This window comes from Bombina bombina, chromosome 1 (genome assembly GCF_027579735.1).
Source record: "Bombina bombina isolate aBomBom1 chromosome 1, aBomBom1.pri, whole genome shotgun sequence".
Classification (NCBI taxonomy): domain Eukaryota; kingdom Metazoa; phylum Chordata; class Amphibia; order Anura; family Bombinatoridae; genus Bombina; species Bombina bombina.
The window spans coordinates 57392880-57410855 of NC_069499.1; the positions used below are offsets into that span (position 1 = coordinate 57392880).

The 17976-nt window shown below is 38.4% G+C and overlaps 1 protein-coding gene across 1 annotated transcript in view; it reads right to left on the reverse strand.

Moving 5' to 3' along the window:
- LRRC74A (leucine rich repeat containing 74A) overlaps positions 1 to 16481 on the reverse strand; it is a 167215-nt gene extending 150734 nt beyond the window's left edge. Inside the window, exons 1-3 of the mRNA XM_053706018.1 lie at positions 16334 to 16481; positions 8545 to 8714; positions 8277 to 8384 (exon numbers count right to left, since the gene is read on the reverse strand). Coding sequence (XP_053561993.1) covers positions 8277 to 8384; positions 8545 to 8714; positions 16334 to 16481 — 426 coding nt within the window. The remainder of the gene's footprint in view (positions 1 to 8276; positions 8385 to 8544; positions 8715 to 16333) is intronic.
- Between the last annotated feature and the right edge of the window lie 1495 nt (positions 16482 to 17976).

The window sequence follows — 17976 nt, forward strand, 5'->3', positions numbered from 1 at the left end:
GCACACATACTAGAAGCACAACACCGTGTGCACACTCACTTACCCCCTGTGCACACACACTAGAAGCACAACACCATGTGCACACTCACTCACATCTTGTGCACACACACCAGAAGCACACTAACTTGTACACACTTACTCACACGCTGTGCACACACACACACACAACAGATTTAAACTAACACCCTGTGCTCAACATGGTTTTGGTTTTGGAACTACATGCACTAAGCTTGGAGGCTGAGAGGGATATTTATCAAGCCATCAACTATGCTGCATTCGCCGGCACCAATACACTCGCCTAACATCACACCCGCGGACCTGAATACGCTCTACTTATTTATAAAAAAAGCTGTAAAAAAGCCGTGCACCAAGTACGGGGCGATAAGCAGCGGACTGTTGTTAACTAACAGTCATCGATCTCGCTGCTATTCGGCTTTTTCCCAACTTTATTTATACCCTGTCACTTAACGCCGCCACTATACTAAAATGTTTAACCCCTATCCTGCCACTCCCGGACCCCGCCGCAACTCTAATAAAGTTATTAACCCCTATCTCTCCGCTCCCGGAGCCCACCGCAACTCTAATAAAGTAATTAACCCCTATCCTGCCGCTCCTGGAGCCCTCCGCAACTAAATAAATGTATTAACCTCTAAACCCCTGGCCTCCCACATCACTACCACTTACTAAACCTATTAACCCCTAAACCGCCAGCCCTCCACATCGCCATAAACTAAATTAAGCTATTAACCCCTAAACCTAACAACCCGCTAACTTTACATTAAATATTAACTCATCCCTATCTTATAATAAATTTAAACTTACCTTTAGAATTAAACTAAACTATATTAAACTATTAATTAACCTACCCTAACTATTATACTAAAATTACATTAAACTATATTAAACTATTAATTAACCTACTCTAACTATTATACTAAAATTACATTAAACTATATTAAACTACAAATTAACCTACCCTAACTATTATACTAAAATTACATTAAACTAACAATTAAAGGGTCATAATACCCAAATGTTTAAACACTTTAAAGTGATGCAGCATAGCTGTAAAAAGCTGACTAGAAAATATCTCCTGAACATCTCTATGTAAAAAAGAAAGATATTTTACCTCAAAAGTTCCTCAGTAGCCACCTCCCATTGTAAAGGATTTCTAAGCAGAATTTTAGTGTGTCTGTCCTGGGACAGCTGAAAGGATGAGCCTCGTGAACTCTCATATTATTTCACCAATCAGGTAAAGGAAGCTTACTATGAAATATCATGAGAGTTAAGTCAAATCTCATGAGATCACAGTAATAGTTTATGACCTCAGCACTGCTGATGCTGATTGGCTGCTGTTCATTTCTTAATTTATTTTTTATTTTTACCTGCAGCTTGGAGCAGCTGAATATAACTTTTTACACAGAACTTACTCTGCTGAGCTGAGGAGATTGTGAGGTAAAATATCTTCCTTTTTTACATAGAGATGCTCAGGTGATATTTTCCTGTCAGCTTTTTACAGTTATACTGCATCAGTTTCAAGCGATTTAGCATATGAGTATTATGTCCCTTTAAATTAACTATATTACATATTTAAAAACCTAACCCTACTCAAATTATTTAAATCTAATACAATAAAGAATTACTAAATTACAAAAAAAACCCAAAAAACTAAGTTACACAAAATAAAAAACACTAAGTTACACAAAATAAAAAATAAATTATCAAATATTTAAACTAATTACACATAATCTAATAGCCAATAGAATGCAAGCTCAATCCTATTGGCTGATTGGATCAGCCAATAGGATGAAAGCTCAATCCTATTGACTGATTGCAACAGCCAATAGGATTTTTTCCACCTTAATTCCTATTGGCTGATAGAATTCTATCAGACAATCTGAATTTAAGAGACGCCATCTTGGATGACGTAATTTAAAGGAAACTTCATTCTTCAGCGGCGATCGTAAGAAGAGGATGCTCCGCTCTGGATATCTTGAAGATAGAGCCGCTCCGCGCCGGATGGATGAAGATAGAAGATGCCGTCTGGATGAAGACTTCGGTCCGCTTGGATGAAGACTTCGGTCCGCTTGGATGAAGACTTCTGCCGGTTTCGCTGAGGACTTCTGCCGCTTGGATGAGGATGGATGTCGGGTCTTCGAAAACTGTAAGTGGATCTTCTGGGGTTAGTGTTAGGTTTTTTTAAGGGTTTATTGGGTGGGTTTTAATTTTAGGTTAGGGACTTTGGGCTAAAAAAAAAGTGAAATGCCCTTTAACCCCTTAACGACCGAGGACGTGCCGGGTACGTCCTCAAAAAAAAGGCAGTTAACGCCTGAGGACGTACCCTGCACGTCCTCGGTGTGGAAAGCAGCTGGAAGCGATCCTGCTCGCTTCCAGCTGCTTTCCGGTTATTGTAGTGATGCCTCGATATGGAGGCATCCTGCAATAACCTTTTGAAGCCATCCGATGCAGAGAGAGCCACTCTGTGGCCCTCTCTGCACCGGAGATCGGTGACTTACTCCGTTGGTGGGTGGGAGCAGGACCGGGAGGCGGGTGGTGGCCATCGATGGCCCTGGTTGATGCGGAGGGGGGCGGGATCGTGGGCGGCGATGTCAGGGCGCGCGCACAGACGCGCGCACGTGCACAGGGAGGCAGGGGCGGGAGCGTGCACGGGGAGGGAGCGGGTGGGAACCGCTACACTACAGAAATATTTTATGTAGAAGTGGGGGAAAAGGGGGATATTATTTAAAATTTAGCAAGATCGGGTAGCAAGATCGGTATGGTGGGGTGTTTGTCTGCGGGGGGGAAGCTACACTACAGAAAAAAAATAAAATAAAAATAATAAAACCCTTTTTTTTGTTGCAAACTGGGTACTGGCAGACAGCTGCCAGTACCCAAGATGGCCCCCAATAAGGCAGAGAGGGGGGGTTAGAGAGCTGTTTTGGGGGGGATCAGGGAGGTTGGGGCTAAGGGGGGATCCTACATAGCAGCATATGTAAATATGCTCAATTTTTTTAAAAGAATATTCAAAGATGCCTTTTATTTTAGTACTGGCAGACTTTCTGCCAGTACTTAAGATGGCGGGGACAATTGTGGGGTGGGGGAGGGAAGGGAGCTGTTTGGGAGGGATCAGGGGGTGTGATGTGTCAGGTGGGAGGCTGATCTCTACACTAAAACTAAAATTAACCCTGCAAGCTCCCTACAAACTACCTAATTAACCCCTTCACTGCTAGCCATAATACACGTGTGATGTGCAGCAGCATTTAACGGCCTTCTTATTACCAAAAAGCAACGCCAAAGCCATGTATGTCTGCTATTTCTGAACAAAGGGGATCCCAGAGAAGCATTTACAAACATTTGTGCCATAATTGCACAAGCTGTTTGTAAATAATTTCAGTGAGAAACCTAAAATTGTGAAAAAATTTACGTTTTTTTTTAATTTGATCGCATTTGGCGGTGAAATGGTGGCATGAAATATACCAAAATGGGCCTAGATCAATACTTGAGGTTGTCTACTACACTACACTACAGCTAAAATTAACCCTAGAAGCTCCCTACATACGCCCTAATTAACCCATTCACTGTTAGGCATAATACACATGTGGTGCGCAGTGGCATTTAGCAGCCTTCTAATTACCAAAAAGCAACGCCAAAGCCATACATGTCTGCTATTTCTAAAGAAAGGGGATCCAAGAGAAGCATTTACAATCATTTATGCTATCATTGCACAAGCTGTTTGTAAATAATTTCAGTGAGAAACCTAAAGTTTGTGAAAACATTTGTGAAAAAGTGAACAATTTTCTTTATTTGATCACATTTGGCGGTGAAATGGTGGCATGAAATATGCCAAAATGGGTCTAGATCAATACTTTAGGATGTCTTCTAAAAAAAAATATATACTTGTCAATGGATATTCAGGTATTCCTGACAGATATCAGGGTTTCAATGTAACTAGCGCTAATTTTGATAAAAAATGGTTTGGAAATAGCAAAGTGCTACTTGTATTTATGGCCCTATAACTTACAAAAAAAGCAAAGAACATGTAAACATTAGGTATTTCTAAACTCAGGATAAAATTTTGAAACTATTTAGCATGGGTGTTTTTTGGTGGTTGTAGATATGTAACAGATTTTGGGGGTCAAAGTGAGAAAAAGTGTGTTTTTTTCAATCTTTTCCTCATATTTTATTTTTTTTATAGTAAATGATAAGATATGATGAAAATAATGGTATCTTTAGAAAGTCCATTTAATGGCAAGAAAAACGGTATATAATATGTGTGGGTACAGTAAATGAGTAAGAGGAAAATTACAGCTAAACACAAACACCGCAAAAATGTAAAAAAAGCCTTGGTCCCAAACGGACAGAAAATGTAAAAGTTCTGTGGTCACTAAGGGGTTAAAGGGCAAAGCCAACACAAAAGCCCTTTTCAGGGCAATGGGGAGCTTATGTTTTTTAGATAGGTTTTTATTTGGAGGGTTTGGTTGTGTGGGTGGTGGGTTTTACTGTTGGGGGGTGTTTGTATTTTATTTTTACAGGTAAAAGAGCTGATTTCTTTGGGGCAATGCCCTGCAAAAGGCCTTTTTAAGGGCAATTGGTAGTTTATTGTAGGCTAGGGTTTTTTTTTATTTGGGGGGGGCTTTTTATTTTGATAGGGCTATTAGATGGGGTGTAAAAAGCTACTCAAATCCTATTGGCTGTATCAAAAGCTACTCAAATCATATTGGCTCTTTAAATTAGCCAATAGGATGAGAGCAAGTGAAATTGTATTGGTTATTCAAATCAGCCACTTGCTCTCATGCTATTGGCTAATTTAAATAGCCAATAGGATTTGAGTAGCTTTCATCCTTATTGCCGAATTAAATTGGAAGAATCAAATCAGCCAATAGGAATTCAAGGGACGCCTTCTTTAATCGCGTAACTTGAATTCACTATTCAGTGTACGGCGGAGATCGTATAAAGAGGATCCTCCACGCTCCATGGCTCCACGGTCGCCGGTCTTCAGTTCCAGGGTCGCCGGTCTTCAGCTCCGCGGTCTTCAGTCTTCAGCTCCACTCCACGCAGGATGTTCCTGGATGAAGAAGAGGTTGCGCTTGGAAGAAAACTTCACCGCCTGGAATAGAACCTTCTCCGCCGGACTTCAGGAACCGTGAGTACCAACCTGGGGGTTAGATTTAGGATTTTTTAAGGGTTTTTGGGGGGGGGGGATTTGTTTTATTTAGATTAGGGATGGGCAGAAAAAGAGCTAAATGCCCTTTTAAGGGCAAGGCCCAAACAAATGCCCTTTTCAGGGCAATGGGTTTAGGTTTTTTAATGTTAGGTTCTTTTATTTTGGGGGGGTCGGGGGGTTTAATGTTATGTGGGACTTTGTATATTTTTTGTAAAAGAGTTGATTATCTTGGAGCAATGCCCTGCAAAAAGCCCTTTTAAGGGCTACTGGTAGTTTATTATTAGAGTAGGGGGTGTTTTTATTTTGGGTGGTCTTTTTTATTTTCATAGGGATTAGGTTTAATCTTGTTAAATTTGGTAATTTGATTTTTGATTTTCTGTTTTTTTGTAAACTTACGGCGAGATTACGAGTCTTGCGTTAGCCTTAAAAAGCAGCGTTGAGAGGTCCCAACGCTGCTTTTTAACGCCCGCTGGTATTACGAGTCTGGCAGGTACAGGTGTACCGCTCACTTTTCTTCTGCGACTCGAGTTTACCGCAAATCCCCTTACGTCAATTGAGTATCCTATCTTTTTTTTTTTTTGCGTATCCTATCTTTTTAATAGGATTTGCCTATTACGAGTCTTGGAAGAAGTGAACGGTAGACCCTCTCCTGTCAAGACTCCTACCGCATTTAAAAGTCAGTAGTTAAGAGTTTTATGGGCTAACGCCGTAACATAAAGCTCTTAACTAAAGTGCTAAAAAGTACACTAACACCCATAAACTACCTATTAACCCCTAAACCGAGCCCCCCCCCACATCGCAAACACTTAAATAAAGTTTTTAACCACTAATCTGCCGATCGGACATTGCCGCCACTTTAATAAATATATTAACCCCTAATCTGCCGCACTCCCGCCTCGCAAACACTAGTTAAATTTTATTAACCCCTAATCTGCCGTCCCTAACATCGCCGACACCTACCTACATTTATTAACCCCTAATCTGCCGCCCCCAACGTCGCCGCTACTATATTAAATTTATTAACCCCTAAACCTAAGTCTAACCCTAAGTCTAACTCCCCCTAACTTAAATATAATTTAAATAAAACGAAATAAAATTACTACAATTAAATAAATGATTCCTATTTAAAACTAAATACTTACTTATAAAATAAACCCTAGGCTAGCTACAATATAACTTATAGTTACATTGTAGCTATCTTAGGGTTTATTTTTATTTTACAGGCAAGTTTGTATTTATTTTAACTAGGTACAATAGTTATTAAATAGTTAACTATTTAATAACTACCTAGCTAAAATAAATACAAAAGTACCTGTAAAATAAATCCTAACCTAAATTACAATTACACCTAACACTACACTATCATTAAATGAATTACCTAAATTACCTACAATTAACTACAATTAAATAAAATAAACTACAGTACGAAACCCCCCCCCCACTAAATTACAGAAAAAATAAAATAATTACAAGAATTTTAAACTAATTACACCTACTCTAATCCCCCTATATTTCCTCTCTCATCGTGAAATATTCCCCATCCCGTCCTCTTCGATCAACCTCTGACCTACGTCTCTACACTCCTGTTATCTCTACGTCCCACTCCCGCCTCCAAGACTTCACACGTGCTGCTCCTGTCCTCTGGAACTCTCTACCCCGCTCCATTAGACTGTCTCCAACCTTGTATAGCTTCAGACGATCCTTGAAAACCCACCTATTCAGAGAGGCTTACCATCTCTCCTCCATCCAGCATCCAAACCAAACTAATACATGAACTGCCTGACTCCACTGCTGCAAATACAACCAATGTAACAAGCTACCCCAACCTTATGTCTCTGCACTCTAAACCTATAGACAGTGAGCTCTCCGGAGCAGGGCCCTCTTCCTCCTGTACTATATTTGTTTTGTTTTGTTATGTTTTGTATTTTATCACAAATCTTTGTCATTGTATACCCCTATCACTGTACGCAGCGCTATGGAATTTGGCGGCGCTATACAAATAAATGATAATAATAATAATCCCCCTAATAAAATAAATAAAAAAATAATAATAATAAAAATGCCTACCCTACACTAAATTACAAATAGCCCTTAAAAGGGCCTTTTGCGGGGCATTGCCCCAAAGTAATCAGCTCTATTACCTGTAAAGAAAAAATACAATACCCCCCAACATTAAAACCCACCACCCACATACCCAACCCTACTCTAAAACACACCCAATACCCCCTTAATAAAATATAACACTAACCCCTTGAAGATCACCCTACCGTGCGACGTATTCACCCAGCCAGGCACAAGTGGTCCTCCAGAGGGGCAGAAGTCTTCATCAAATCCGGGCAGAAGAGGTCCTCCAGACGGCCAGAAGTCTTCATCCAGGCGGCATCTTCTATCTTTATTCATCCGGAGCGGAGCGGGTCCATCTTGAAGCCAGCCGACGTGGAGCATCCATCCAGACCGACGACTACACGACGAATGATGGTTCCTATAGATGACGTCATCCAAGATGGCGTCCCTTGAATTCCGATTGGCTGATGTGCGGACAGTGTTTTTTTTTTTTAATACTTAATGCGGGCGGTTATTTTTTTTAAATACTTTAATGTTGGCGATTAGGTGTTGCTTTTGTAATGCTCTGTTTGCCTTCGCTGCATCCCGGTGGATTCCGAAAATGGCAGGGTGGTGAAAGAATCCACCTTCGCTGCATCCAGGTGAATTATTTTGTCCTCGCACTGCCAACATTTTATTGAGGATGCGTGTGCAACTGGCGATGGACAAATGCAATTATAGTATAGAAAATAATAGCCAGTTTAAATAGTGCTCTTTAATATGATTGATTTTTTTTTTTTTTTTTGCATTTTTATGTCATCTTTTTCATTTCGGGCATCCTACACCTGTACACTTCCAGGAAGTAACTTTGGCTAAATACTTTGAATTAAATGTAATGATTTCCCTTTGAAATAAACACACCAGTCCTGTTTGTAGTCTTTACTAGTAGGGTTACCCTGTTGTGTATATCCTGTCATTGTTTATCTGTAAAGAACCCTATCCAGTCCTCACTTGCTTCACAATAACAAATGCCCCTCCCTCCTTGCACATTATAGAATCATTCATGTACCAGTTCCTGTATGTAGCAGTTTTCCTTCAGCGTCCCTGCCAGGTCATTGATCCCCTCTGGCTGAATCCAGTTGTCCTCTAGATCCAGATGAGTGATGTAGGTATTAGACTGTGGGGGAAATGGAATTACTTTTTGTTATAGGTTTTACAGGATCAGCCCAGTCGTATAGTTGCCAGGCTAACAAAGAATCAATCTTACATATTCAGCAGGGCAGAGATAAATCTAAAATTTCTGTGCATATGTGTTGTGAAGTATGCAGAGCACTTACCAACAACGGTACAGAAATAGCACGAGTTCCCTGTGGCCCCAGACCATAGTGGCTCAGATCCATGCATGCTTCTTTCATATGATTAATAAAATATGAGACAGGCACAGTGCCCATTTGCTGGCACGCCCGCAAGTACAGTTCTGCCCAGATCTCAACAGAGCGAGGATTCTCTGATCATAAATACAGAATAAGGAGGGATAATTCACTGATCATAATTACAAAATAAGAGGGATAATTCTCTGATCATAAATACAAAATAAGAGGGATAATTCACTGACCATAAATACAGAATAAGAGAGAGAATTCACTGATCATAAATACAGAATAAGAGGGAGAATTCACTGATCATAAATACAAAATAAGAGGGAGAATTCACTGATTATAAATACAAAATAAGAGGGAGAATTCACTGATCATAAATACAAAATAAGAGGGAGAATTCACTGATCATAAATACAAAATAAGAGGGAGAATTCACTGATCATAAATAAAAAATAAGAGGAAGAATTCACTGACCATAAATACAAAATAAGAGGGAGAATTCACTGACCATAAATACAAAATAAGAGGGAGAATTCACTGATCATAAATACAAAATAAGAGGGAGAATTCACTGACCATAAATACAAAATAAGAGGGAGAATTCACTGACCATAAATACAAAATAAGAGGGAGAATTCACTGACCATAAATACAAAATAAGAGGGAGAATTCACTGACCATAAATACAGAATAAGAGGGAGAATTCACTGACCATAAATACAGAATAAGAGGAAGGATTCACTGATCATAAATACAAAATAAGAGGGAGAATTCACTGACTATAAATACAAAATAAGAGGGAGAATTCACTGACCATAAATACAGAATAAGAGGGAGAATTCACTGACCATAAATACAGAATAAGAGGGAGAATTCACTGACCATAAATACAGAATAAGAGGAAGGATTCACTGATCATAAATACAAAATAAGAGGGAGAATTAACTGACCATAAATACAAAATAAGAGGGAGAATTCACTGACCATAAATACAAAATAAGAGGGAGAATTCACTGATCATAAATACAAAATAAGAGGGAGAATTAACTGACCATAAATACAAAATAAGAGGGAGAATTCACTGACCATAAATACAAAATAAGAGGGAGAATTCACTGATCATAAATACAAAATAAGAGGGAGAATTCAATGATCATAAATACAGAATAAGAGGGAGAATTCTGACCATAATTACAAAATAAGAGGGAGAATTCACTGATCATAAATACAAAATAAGAGGAAGGATTCACTGATCATAAATACAAAATAAGAGGGAGAATTCACTGACCATAAATACAAAATAAGAGGAAGAATTCACTGACCATAAATACAAAATAAGAGGGAGAATTCACTGACCATAAATACAAAATAAGAGGGAGAATTCACTGACCATAAATACAAAATAAGAGGGAGAATTCACTGACCATAAATACAAAATAAGAGGAAGAATTCACTGATCATAAATACAAAATAAGAGGGAGAATTCACTGATCATAAATACAGAATAAGAGGGAGAATTCACTGACCATAAATACAGAAAAAGAGGGAGAATTCACTGATCATAAATACAGAATAAGAGGAAGGATTCACTGATCATAAATACAAAATAAGAGGGAGAATTCACTGATCATAAATACAGAATAAGAGGGAGAATTCACTGACCATAAATACAGAATAAGAGGAAGGATTCACTGATCATAAATACAAAACAAGAGGGAGAATTCACTGACTATAAATACAAAACACGAGGGAGAATTGACTGACCATAAATACAAAATAAGAGGGAGAATTGACTGACCATAAATACAAAATAAGAGGGAGAATTCACTGATCATAAATACAAAATAAGAGGGAGAATTCAATGATCATAAATACAGAATAAGAGGGAGAATTCACTGACCATAAATACAAAATAAGAGGGAGAATTCACTGATCATAAATACAAAATAAGAGGAAGGATTCACTGATCATAAATACAAAATAAGAGGGAGAATTCACTGACCATAAATACAAAATAAGAGGAAGAATTCACTGACCATAAATACAAAATAAGAGGGAGAATTCACTGACCATAAATACAAAATAAGAGGGAGAATTCACTGACCATAAATACAAAATAAGAGGGAGAATTCACTGACCATAAATACAAAATAAGAGGGAGAATTCACTGACCATAAATACAAAATAAGAGGAAGAATTCACTGATCATAAATACAAAATAAGAGGGAGAATTCACTGATCATAAATACAAAATAAGAGGGAGAATTCACTGATCATAAATACAGAATAAGAGGGAGAATTCACTGACCATAAATACAGAAAAAGAGGGAGAATTCACTGATCATAAATACAGAATAAGAGGAAGGATTCACTGATCATAAATACAAAATAAGAGGGAGAATTCACTGACCATAAATACAAAATAAGAGGGAGAATTCACTGATCATAAATACAGAATAAGAGGGAGAATTCACTACTAATAAACAAAAAATGAATCTTACCAAACTGTATATTCACTATTGCATTATACTTTATGCAGTGTCTCTGGCATGTATGCTGTGTGTGTGTCAGCTGTTTGTCTATATCTGCTGTACTATAATATGCGATGGTCCCAGACCTGGAATAACTAGTTTTCACTCTGGGCACATGTCTGGTGGGCAGGGCAAAATAGTAAAGGGCAATGATGGGCCGGCTATCACAGAATGCCTATTGCGGAAAGTTTTTCCGGCTGGTTGTCAGGCTGTATGATGAGCAGTGTAAAATAAACGTAATCCGATAAATAGATACCAGCAGTATCACCGGAATAGTGCAAAATGCAATTGCAGACAATAGCTCACTGCTAGCTCTTAGGTACATCCAATAAACATAGTGTCCACAGCACTTGCTTCAAAATCCTTCTTTATTTGGGGATAATTTCAGGGTACAAGAAAACAGCAACGTTTCGGGTTGTACACCCTTAGTCATACAACCCGAAACGTTGCTATTGATTTGTACCCTTAAATTATCTCCAAACAAAAAAGCATTTTGAAGCAAGTGCTGTGGACACTATGGCCTAGATTACGAGTTGTGCGTTAGCCTTAAAAAGCAGATTTAAGAGGTCTTAACGCTGCTTTTTAACGCCCGCTGGTATTACGAGTCTTGCAGGTACAGGTGTACCGCTCACTTTTTTGGCCAGACTCGGAAATACCGCAAAAACACTTGCATCAATTGCGTATCCTATATTTTCAATGGACTTGCATAGTGCCGGTATTACGAGTCTGACCAAAAGTGAGCGGTAAACCCTCTCCTGTCAAGACTGGTACCGCATTTAAAGGTCAGTAGTTAAGAGTTTTACACTACAACGCCGTAGCATAAATCTCTTAACTAAAGTGCTAAAAACTACACTAACACCCATAAACTACCTATTAACCCCTAAACTGAGGCCCCCCCCACATCGTAAACACTAAAATAAATATTTTAACCTCTAATCTGCCGAACCGGACATCGCCGCCACTATAATAAATATATTAACCCCTAAAATGCCACACTCCCGCATCGCAAACACTATTTAAATATTATTAACCCCTAATCTGCTGGCCCTAACATCGCCACCACCTACCTACATTTATTAACTCCTAATCTGCCCCCCCAACATCGCCGCCACTATAATAAAGTTATTAACCCCTAAACCTAAGTCTAACCCTAACACCCCCTAACAAATATAATTTAAATAAATCTAAATAAAATTACTACAATTAACTAAATTATTCCTATTTAAAACTAAATACTTACCTATAAAATAAACCCTAAGCTAGCTACAATATAACTAATAGTTACATTGTAGCTATCTTAGGGTTTATTTTTATTTTACAGGCAACTTTGTATTTATTTTAACTAGAAACAATAGTTATTAAATAGTTATTAACTATTTAATAACTACCTAGTTAAAATAAAGAAAAATTTACCTTTAAAATAAAACCTAACCTAAGTTACAATTACACCTAACACTACACTACAATTAAATTAATTACCTAAATTAAATACAATTAATTACAATTAAATAAAATTATCTAAAGTACAAAAAACAACAACACTGAATTACAGAAAATAATAAAGAAATTACAAGATTTTTAAACTAATTACACCTAATCTAATCCCCCTAACAAAATAAAAAAAAAAAAAAAAAAAAAAAAAAAAAGCCCTACCCTACACTAAATTACAAATAGCCCTTAAAAGGGCCTTTTGCTGGGCATTGCCCCAAAGTAATCAGCTCTTTTACTTAAAAAAAATTACAATCCCCCCCAACATTAAAACCCACCACCCACACAACCAACCCTACTTTAAAACCCACCCAGTACCCCCTTAAAAAAACCTAACACTAACCCCCTGAAGATCACCTTACCGGGAGACGTCTTCACCCAACCGGGCCGAAGTCCTCAACAAAGCCGGGAGAAGTCTTCATCCAAGCCGGGCGAAGTGGTCCTCCAGACGGGCAGAATTCTTCATCCAGACGGCATCTTCTATCTTTATCCATCCGGTGTGGAGCGGTCCATCTTCAAGACATCCGACGCGGAGCATCCTCTTCAAACGACGGCTAAACACAGAATGAAGGTTCCTTTAAATGACGTCATCCAAGATGGCGTCCCTTCAATTCTGATTGGCTGATAGAATTCTATCAGCCAATCGGAATTAAGGTAGAAAAAATCCTATTGGCTGATGCAATCAGCCAATAGGATTGAAGTTCAATCCTATTTGCTGATTCAATCAGCCAATAGGATTGAGCCGACATTCTATTGGCTGTTCCAATCAGCCGATAGAATGCCAGTTCAATCCTATTGGCTGATTGCATCAGCCAATAGGATTTTTTCTACCTTAATTCCGATTGGCTGATTGGCTGATTCTATGAGCCAATCGGAATTAAGGTAGAAAAAATCCTATTGGCTGATGCAATCAACCAATAGGATTGAACTGGCATTCTATTGGCTGATTGGAACAGCCAATAGAATGCCTGCTCAATCCTATTGGCTGATTGGATCAGCAAATGGGATTGAACTTCCGATTAGCTGATAGAATTCTATCAGCCAATTGGAATTGAAGGGACGCCATCTTGGATGACGTCATTTAAAGGAACCTTCATTCTGTGTTTAGCCGTGGAAAGAAGAGTATTCTCCGTGTCAGATGTCTTGAAGATGGACCCGCTCCGCGCCAGATGGATGGAGATAGAAGATGCCGTCTGGATGAAGACTTCTGCCCATCTGGAGGACCACTTCGCCCGGCTTGGATGAAGACTTCTCCCGGCTTCGTTGAGGACTTCGGCCCGTTTGGGTGAAGACATCTCCCGGTAAAGTGATCTTCAAGGGGTTAGTGTTAGGTTTTTTTTAAGGGCGTATTGGGTGGGTTTTAGAGTAGGGTTGGTTGTGTGGGTGGTGGGCTTTAATGTTGGGGGGGTATTGTAATTTTGTTTTCAGGTAAAATAGCTAATTACTTTGGGGCAATTCCCCGCAAAAGGCCCTTTTAAGGGCTATTTGTAATTTAGTGTAGGGTAGGGGTTTTTTTTATTTTTGGGGGGCCTTTTTTATTTTGTTAGGGGGATTAGATTAGGTGTAATTAGTTTAAAAATCTTGCAATTTCTTTATTATTTTCTGTAATTTAGTGTTTTGGTTTCTTTTGTACTTTAGATCATTTTATTTAATTGTAATTAATTGTATTTAATTTAGGTAATTTATTTAATTGTAGTGTAGTGTTAGGTGTAATTGTAACTTAGGTTAGGTTTTATTTTACAAGTAAATTTGTCTTTATTTTAACTAGGTAGTTATTAAATAGTTAATAACTATTTAATAACTATTGTACCTAGTTAAAATAAATACAAACTTGCCTGTAAAATAAAAATAAACCCTAAGCTAGCTACAATGTAACTATTAGTTATATTGTAGTTAGCTTAGGGTTTATTTTATAGGTAAGTATTTAGTTTTAAATATATATATTTAGTTAATTGTAGTAATTTTATTTACATTTATTTAAATTATATTAAAGTTAGGGGGGGTTAGGGTTAGACTTAGGTTTAGGGGTTAATAACTTTATTATAGTGGTGACGACATTGTGGGCGGCAGATTAGGGGTTAATAAATGTAGTTAGGTTGCGGCGACATTGGGGGAGGCAGATTAGGGGTTAATAAATATAATGTAGGTGTCTGCGATGTTGGGGCATAAGTATAATGTAGGTGGCGACGGTGTCCGAAGCGGCAGATTAGGGGTTAATAATTATAATGTAGGTGGCGGCGATGTCGGGGGAGGCAGATTAGGGGTTAATAAGTGTTTAGACTCGGGGTTCATGTTAGGGTGTTAGGTGTAGACATAACTTTTATTTCCCCATAGGAATCAATGGGGCTGCGTTAGGAGCTTTACGCTGCTTTTTTGCAGGTGTTTTTTTCAGCCGTCTCTCCCCCATTGATTCCTATGGGGAAATCGTGCACAAGCACGTTCAGACAGCTCACTGCTAACGTAAGCAGCGCTGGTATTGAGGTGAGATGTGTAGCAAAATTTTGCTCTTCGCTCACTTTTTTGCGGTTAACGCCGGGTTTGTAAAAACCTGTAATACCAGCGCTGTCTGTAAGTGAGCGGTGAGCATAAACTGCTCGTTAGCACTGCACAGCTTCTAAAGCAAAACTCGTAATCTAGGTGTATGTTTATTGTATGATGAGCAGGCCTAGAAGATCTATTCGCACCATGAGCAGGAGCCTCAGCGAGCCATGGATAGTGACATTAATAGAACAATAAAAATTATTTAATTATATGTTTGTGTGTGCATAGTAAATATCAGCAATTAAAGGGATTGTAAAGTCCAAATTAAGCTTTCATGATTCAGATAAGGCATGTAATTTTAAACAACTTTCTAATTTACTTTTATCGTCACATTTGCTTTGTTCTCTTGGTATTCTTAGTTGAAAGCTAAACCTAGGTAGGCTCATATGCTAATTTATAAGCTCTTGAAGACTGGCTCTTCTCGGAATGCATTTGACAGTTTTTCACAGCTAGAGGGCGTTAGTTCATGTGTTTCATATAATTAACATTGTGCTCATGCACGTGGCGTTATTTAAGAATCAGCACTAATTGCCTGAAATGCAAGTCTGTCAAAAGATCTGAGTTAAGGAGGCAGTCTGCAGAATCTTAGATACAAGGTAATTACAGAGGTGAAAAGTATATTAATATAACAGTGTTGGTTATGCAAAACTGGGGAATAGTAAATAAAGGAATTATCTATATTTTTAAACAATAACATGTTTGGTGTTTACTATCCCTTTAATAAGCATAAGGAGGTACCAGAGCTGTGACAAGCCAGTGCAGTTTGTTTTCTATAGTAGGGGGAGGTTATGTTAAGGGTTTGTCACTGTGTATGGTTGGGAATATCACAGGATCCCCTTATGTTCACTCATTGTAGGTGATTAGTAGGTTGTAGTAGCTTTTTCGATCATCAGCACTGTGTTTTAGATGTCTTGCTGATTTTGTAAAAAAACTTGTTACTAGGTCAAGGCAGGCAAAATAGAAATGGCATTTGCACCTACAGAAATTGCTAGCTGTTGATGTGCATTTCTGGATGCTGTAACAAGTTAGTAGGCTACAAAATTGCTGGCATTAATCTGACAGACTCAGTAATACTGTTATGTGCATTGCCATCTAATCCCAGGTGTGCACATCACATTCATTGTGTATAGCAGTAAACGTACGTTGTGTGTACCCTAAGTGTGTGTGAAGCAGAAATGCTCACTCACCCTCATGTTCCAGATCTGTATCATACTCATCTGAACTAGTCAGGTTTGTGAAGGATTGCAGAGTAAGTAGGTCCTTTGAACTTGCCTCTTTCTCCTGTGATGAGCTACATAGAGACATCATCTGCATCTGCTGTACCTGATCCTCCATCCTGCACTGTCTGAGCTGTCAGTGACAAACCCTGTATGAAGGATGTCATGTGACACTGTGTGACCTCAGGTACGATGCTCGGCTCGCAGCTGTTATAAAAAGGAGGAGGGGAAGCCTCGATCACTGAAGAACAAAAAACGCTGTGAGTCAGTAAGACTGACAGCAAAGAATTCTAGAGAAAAAAAGAGGGGGCAGGTAACTCTCGGGGGGGGGGGGGGGGCAATACTCTCCACCAAGAGTTGCACTACTTAGCCACCTCTAAAAAGCAGAACTGGCTCCTCAGTGACAATGCCCCGCCTACACGTAAGTGGCACTACCCCCACTGAGCAAGTGGCACTGCCCCAATGCATAGAGTGGTGCTGCTCACTCTAAAAATACTAAAAGTAACATTTAAAGGACCAGTCAACACATTAGATTTGCATAATCAACAAATACAAGATAACAAGACAATGCAATAGCACTTAGTCTGAACTTCAAATGAGTAGTAGATTTTTTTATAACAAATTTCAAAGTTATGTATATTTCCACTCCCCTTGTACCATGTGATAGCAATCAGCCAATCACAAATGCATATACGTATAGTCTGTGAATTCTTGCACATGCTCAGTAGGATCTGGTGACTCAAAAATTGTAAATATAAAATCTGTTCACATTTTTTTTAATGGAACTAAATTGGAAAGTTTTTTTAAATTGCATGCTGTATCTGAATCATGAAAATTTAATTTAACCTGAGTGTCCCTTTAAAGGTTAGATTTCCTTAAAAAAATAAATTAGAGGGTATTCCTAACATTAAAGGGACAAGCAACTCCATTTTTTCTTTCAGAATTCAGATAGATCATATAATTTTAAACAACTTTTAAATTCTCTTGGTATCCTTTTTTGTAAATGATACCTAGGTAGGTTCAGGAACTGGGAGCTAGCTGCTGATCGGTGGCTGCATACATATGCCTCTTTTCATTGGCTTGCTGATTTGTTCAGCAAGCTCCCAATAGTGCATTGCTGCATCTTCAACAAAGGATACAAAAAGAATGTACCTTTAAAGGGACAGTCAAGTAAAAATTAAACTTTCATGATTCAGATAGGGCATGCAATTTTAAACAAACTAATTACTCCAAAATTATAAAAAAAATGACCCATGACGTTCCGGTGCAGCGTTCACATTGTCTGTGAGGATTTTTTAAATGTGTTTTGAATAAAGGAATGTTTTTTATAAGGAATCCTTCCTCCTCACAAATGTATTTGCTTTGTTCTCTTGGTATTCCTTGTTCAAAGCTAAACTTAGGAAGGCTCAAACAAATTTCTAAGCCTTTGAAGGCCGCCTCTTATCTCAGTGCATTTTGACAGTTTTTCACAGCTTGGCAGCGCTAGTTCATGTGTGTCATATAGATAACATTGTGCTCACTCTCGGAGTTACCTAGGAATCAGCACTGATTGGCTAAAATGCAAGTCTGTCAAAAGAACTGATAAAAAGGGGCAGTCTGCAGAGGCTTAGATA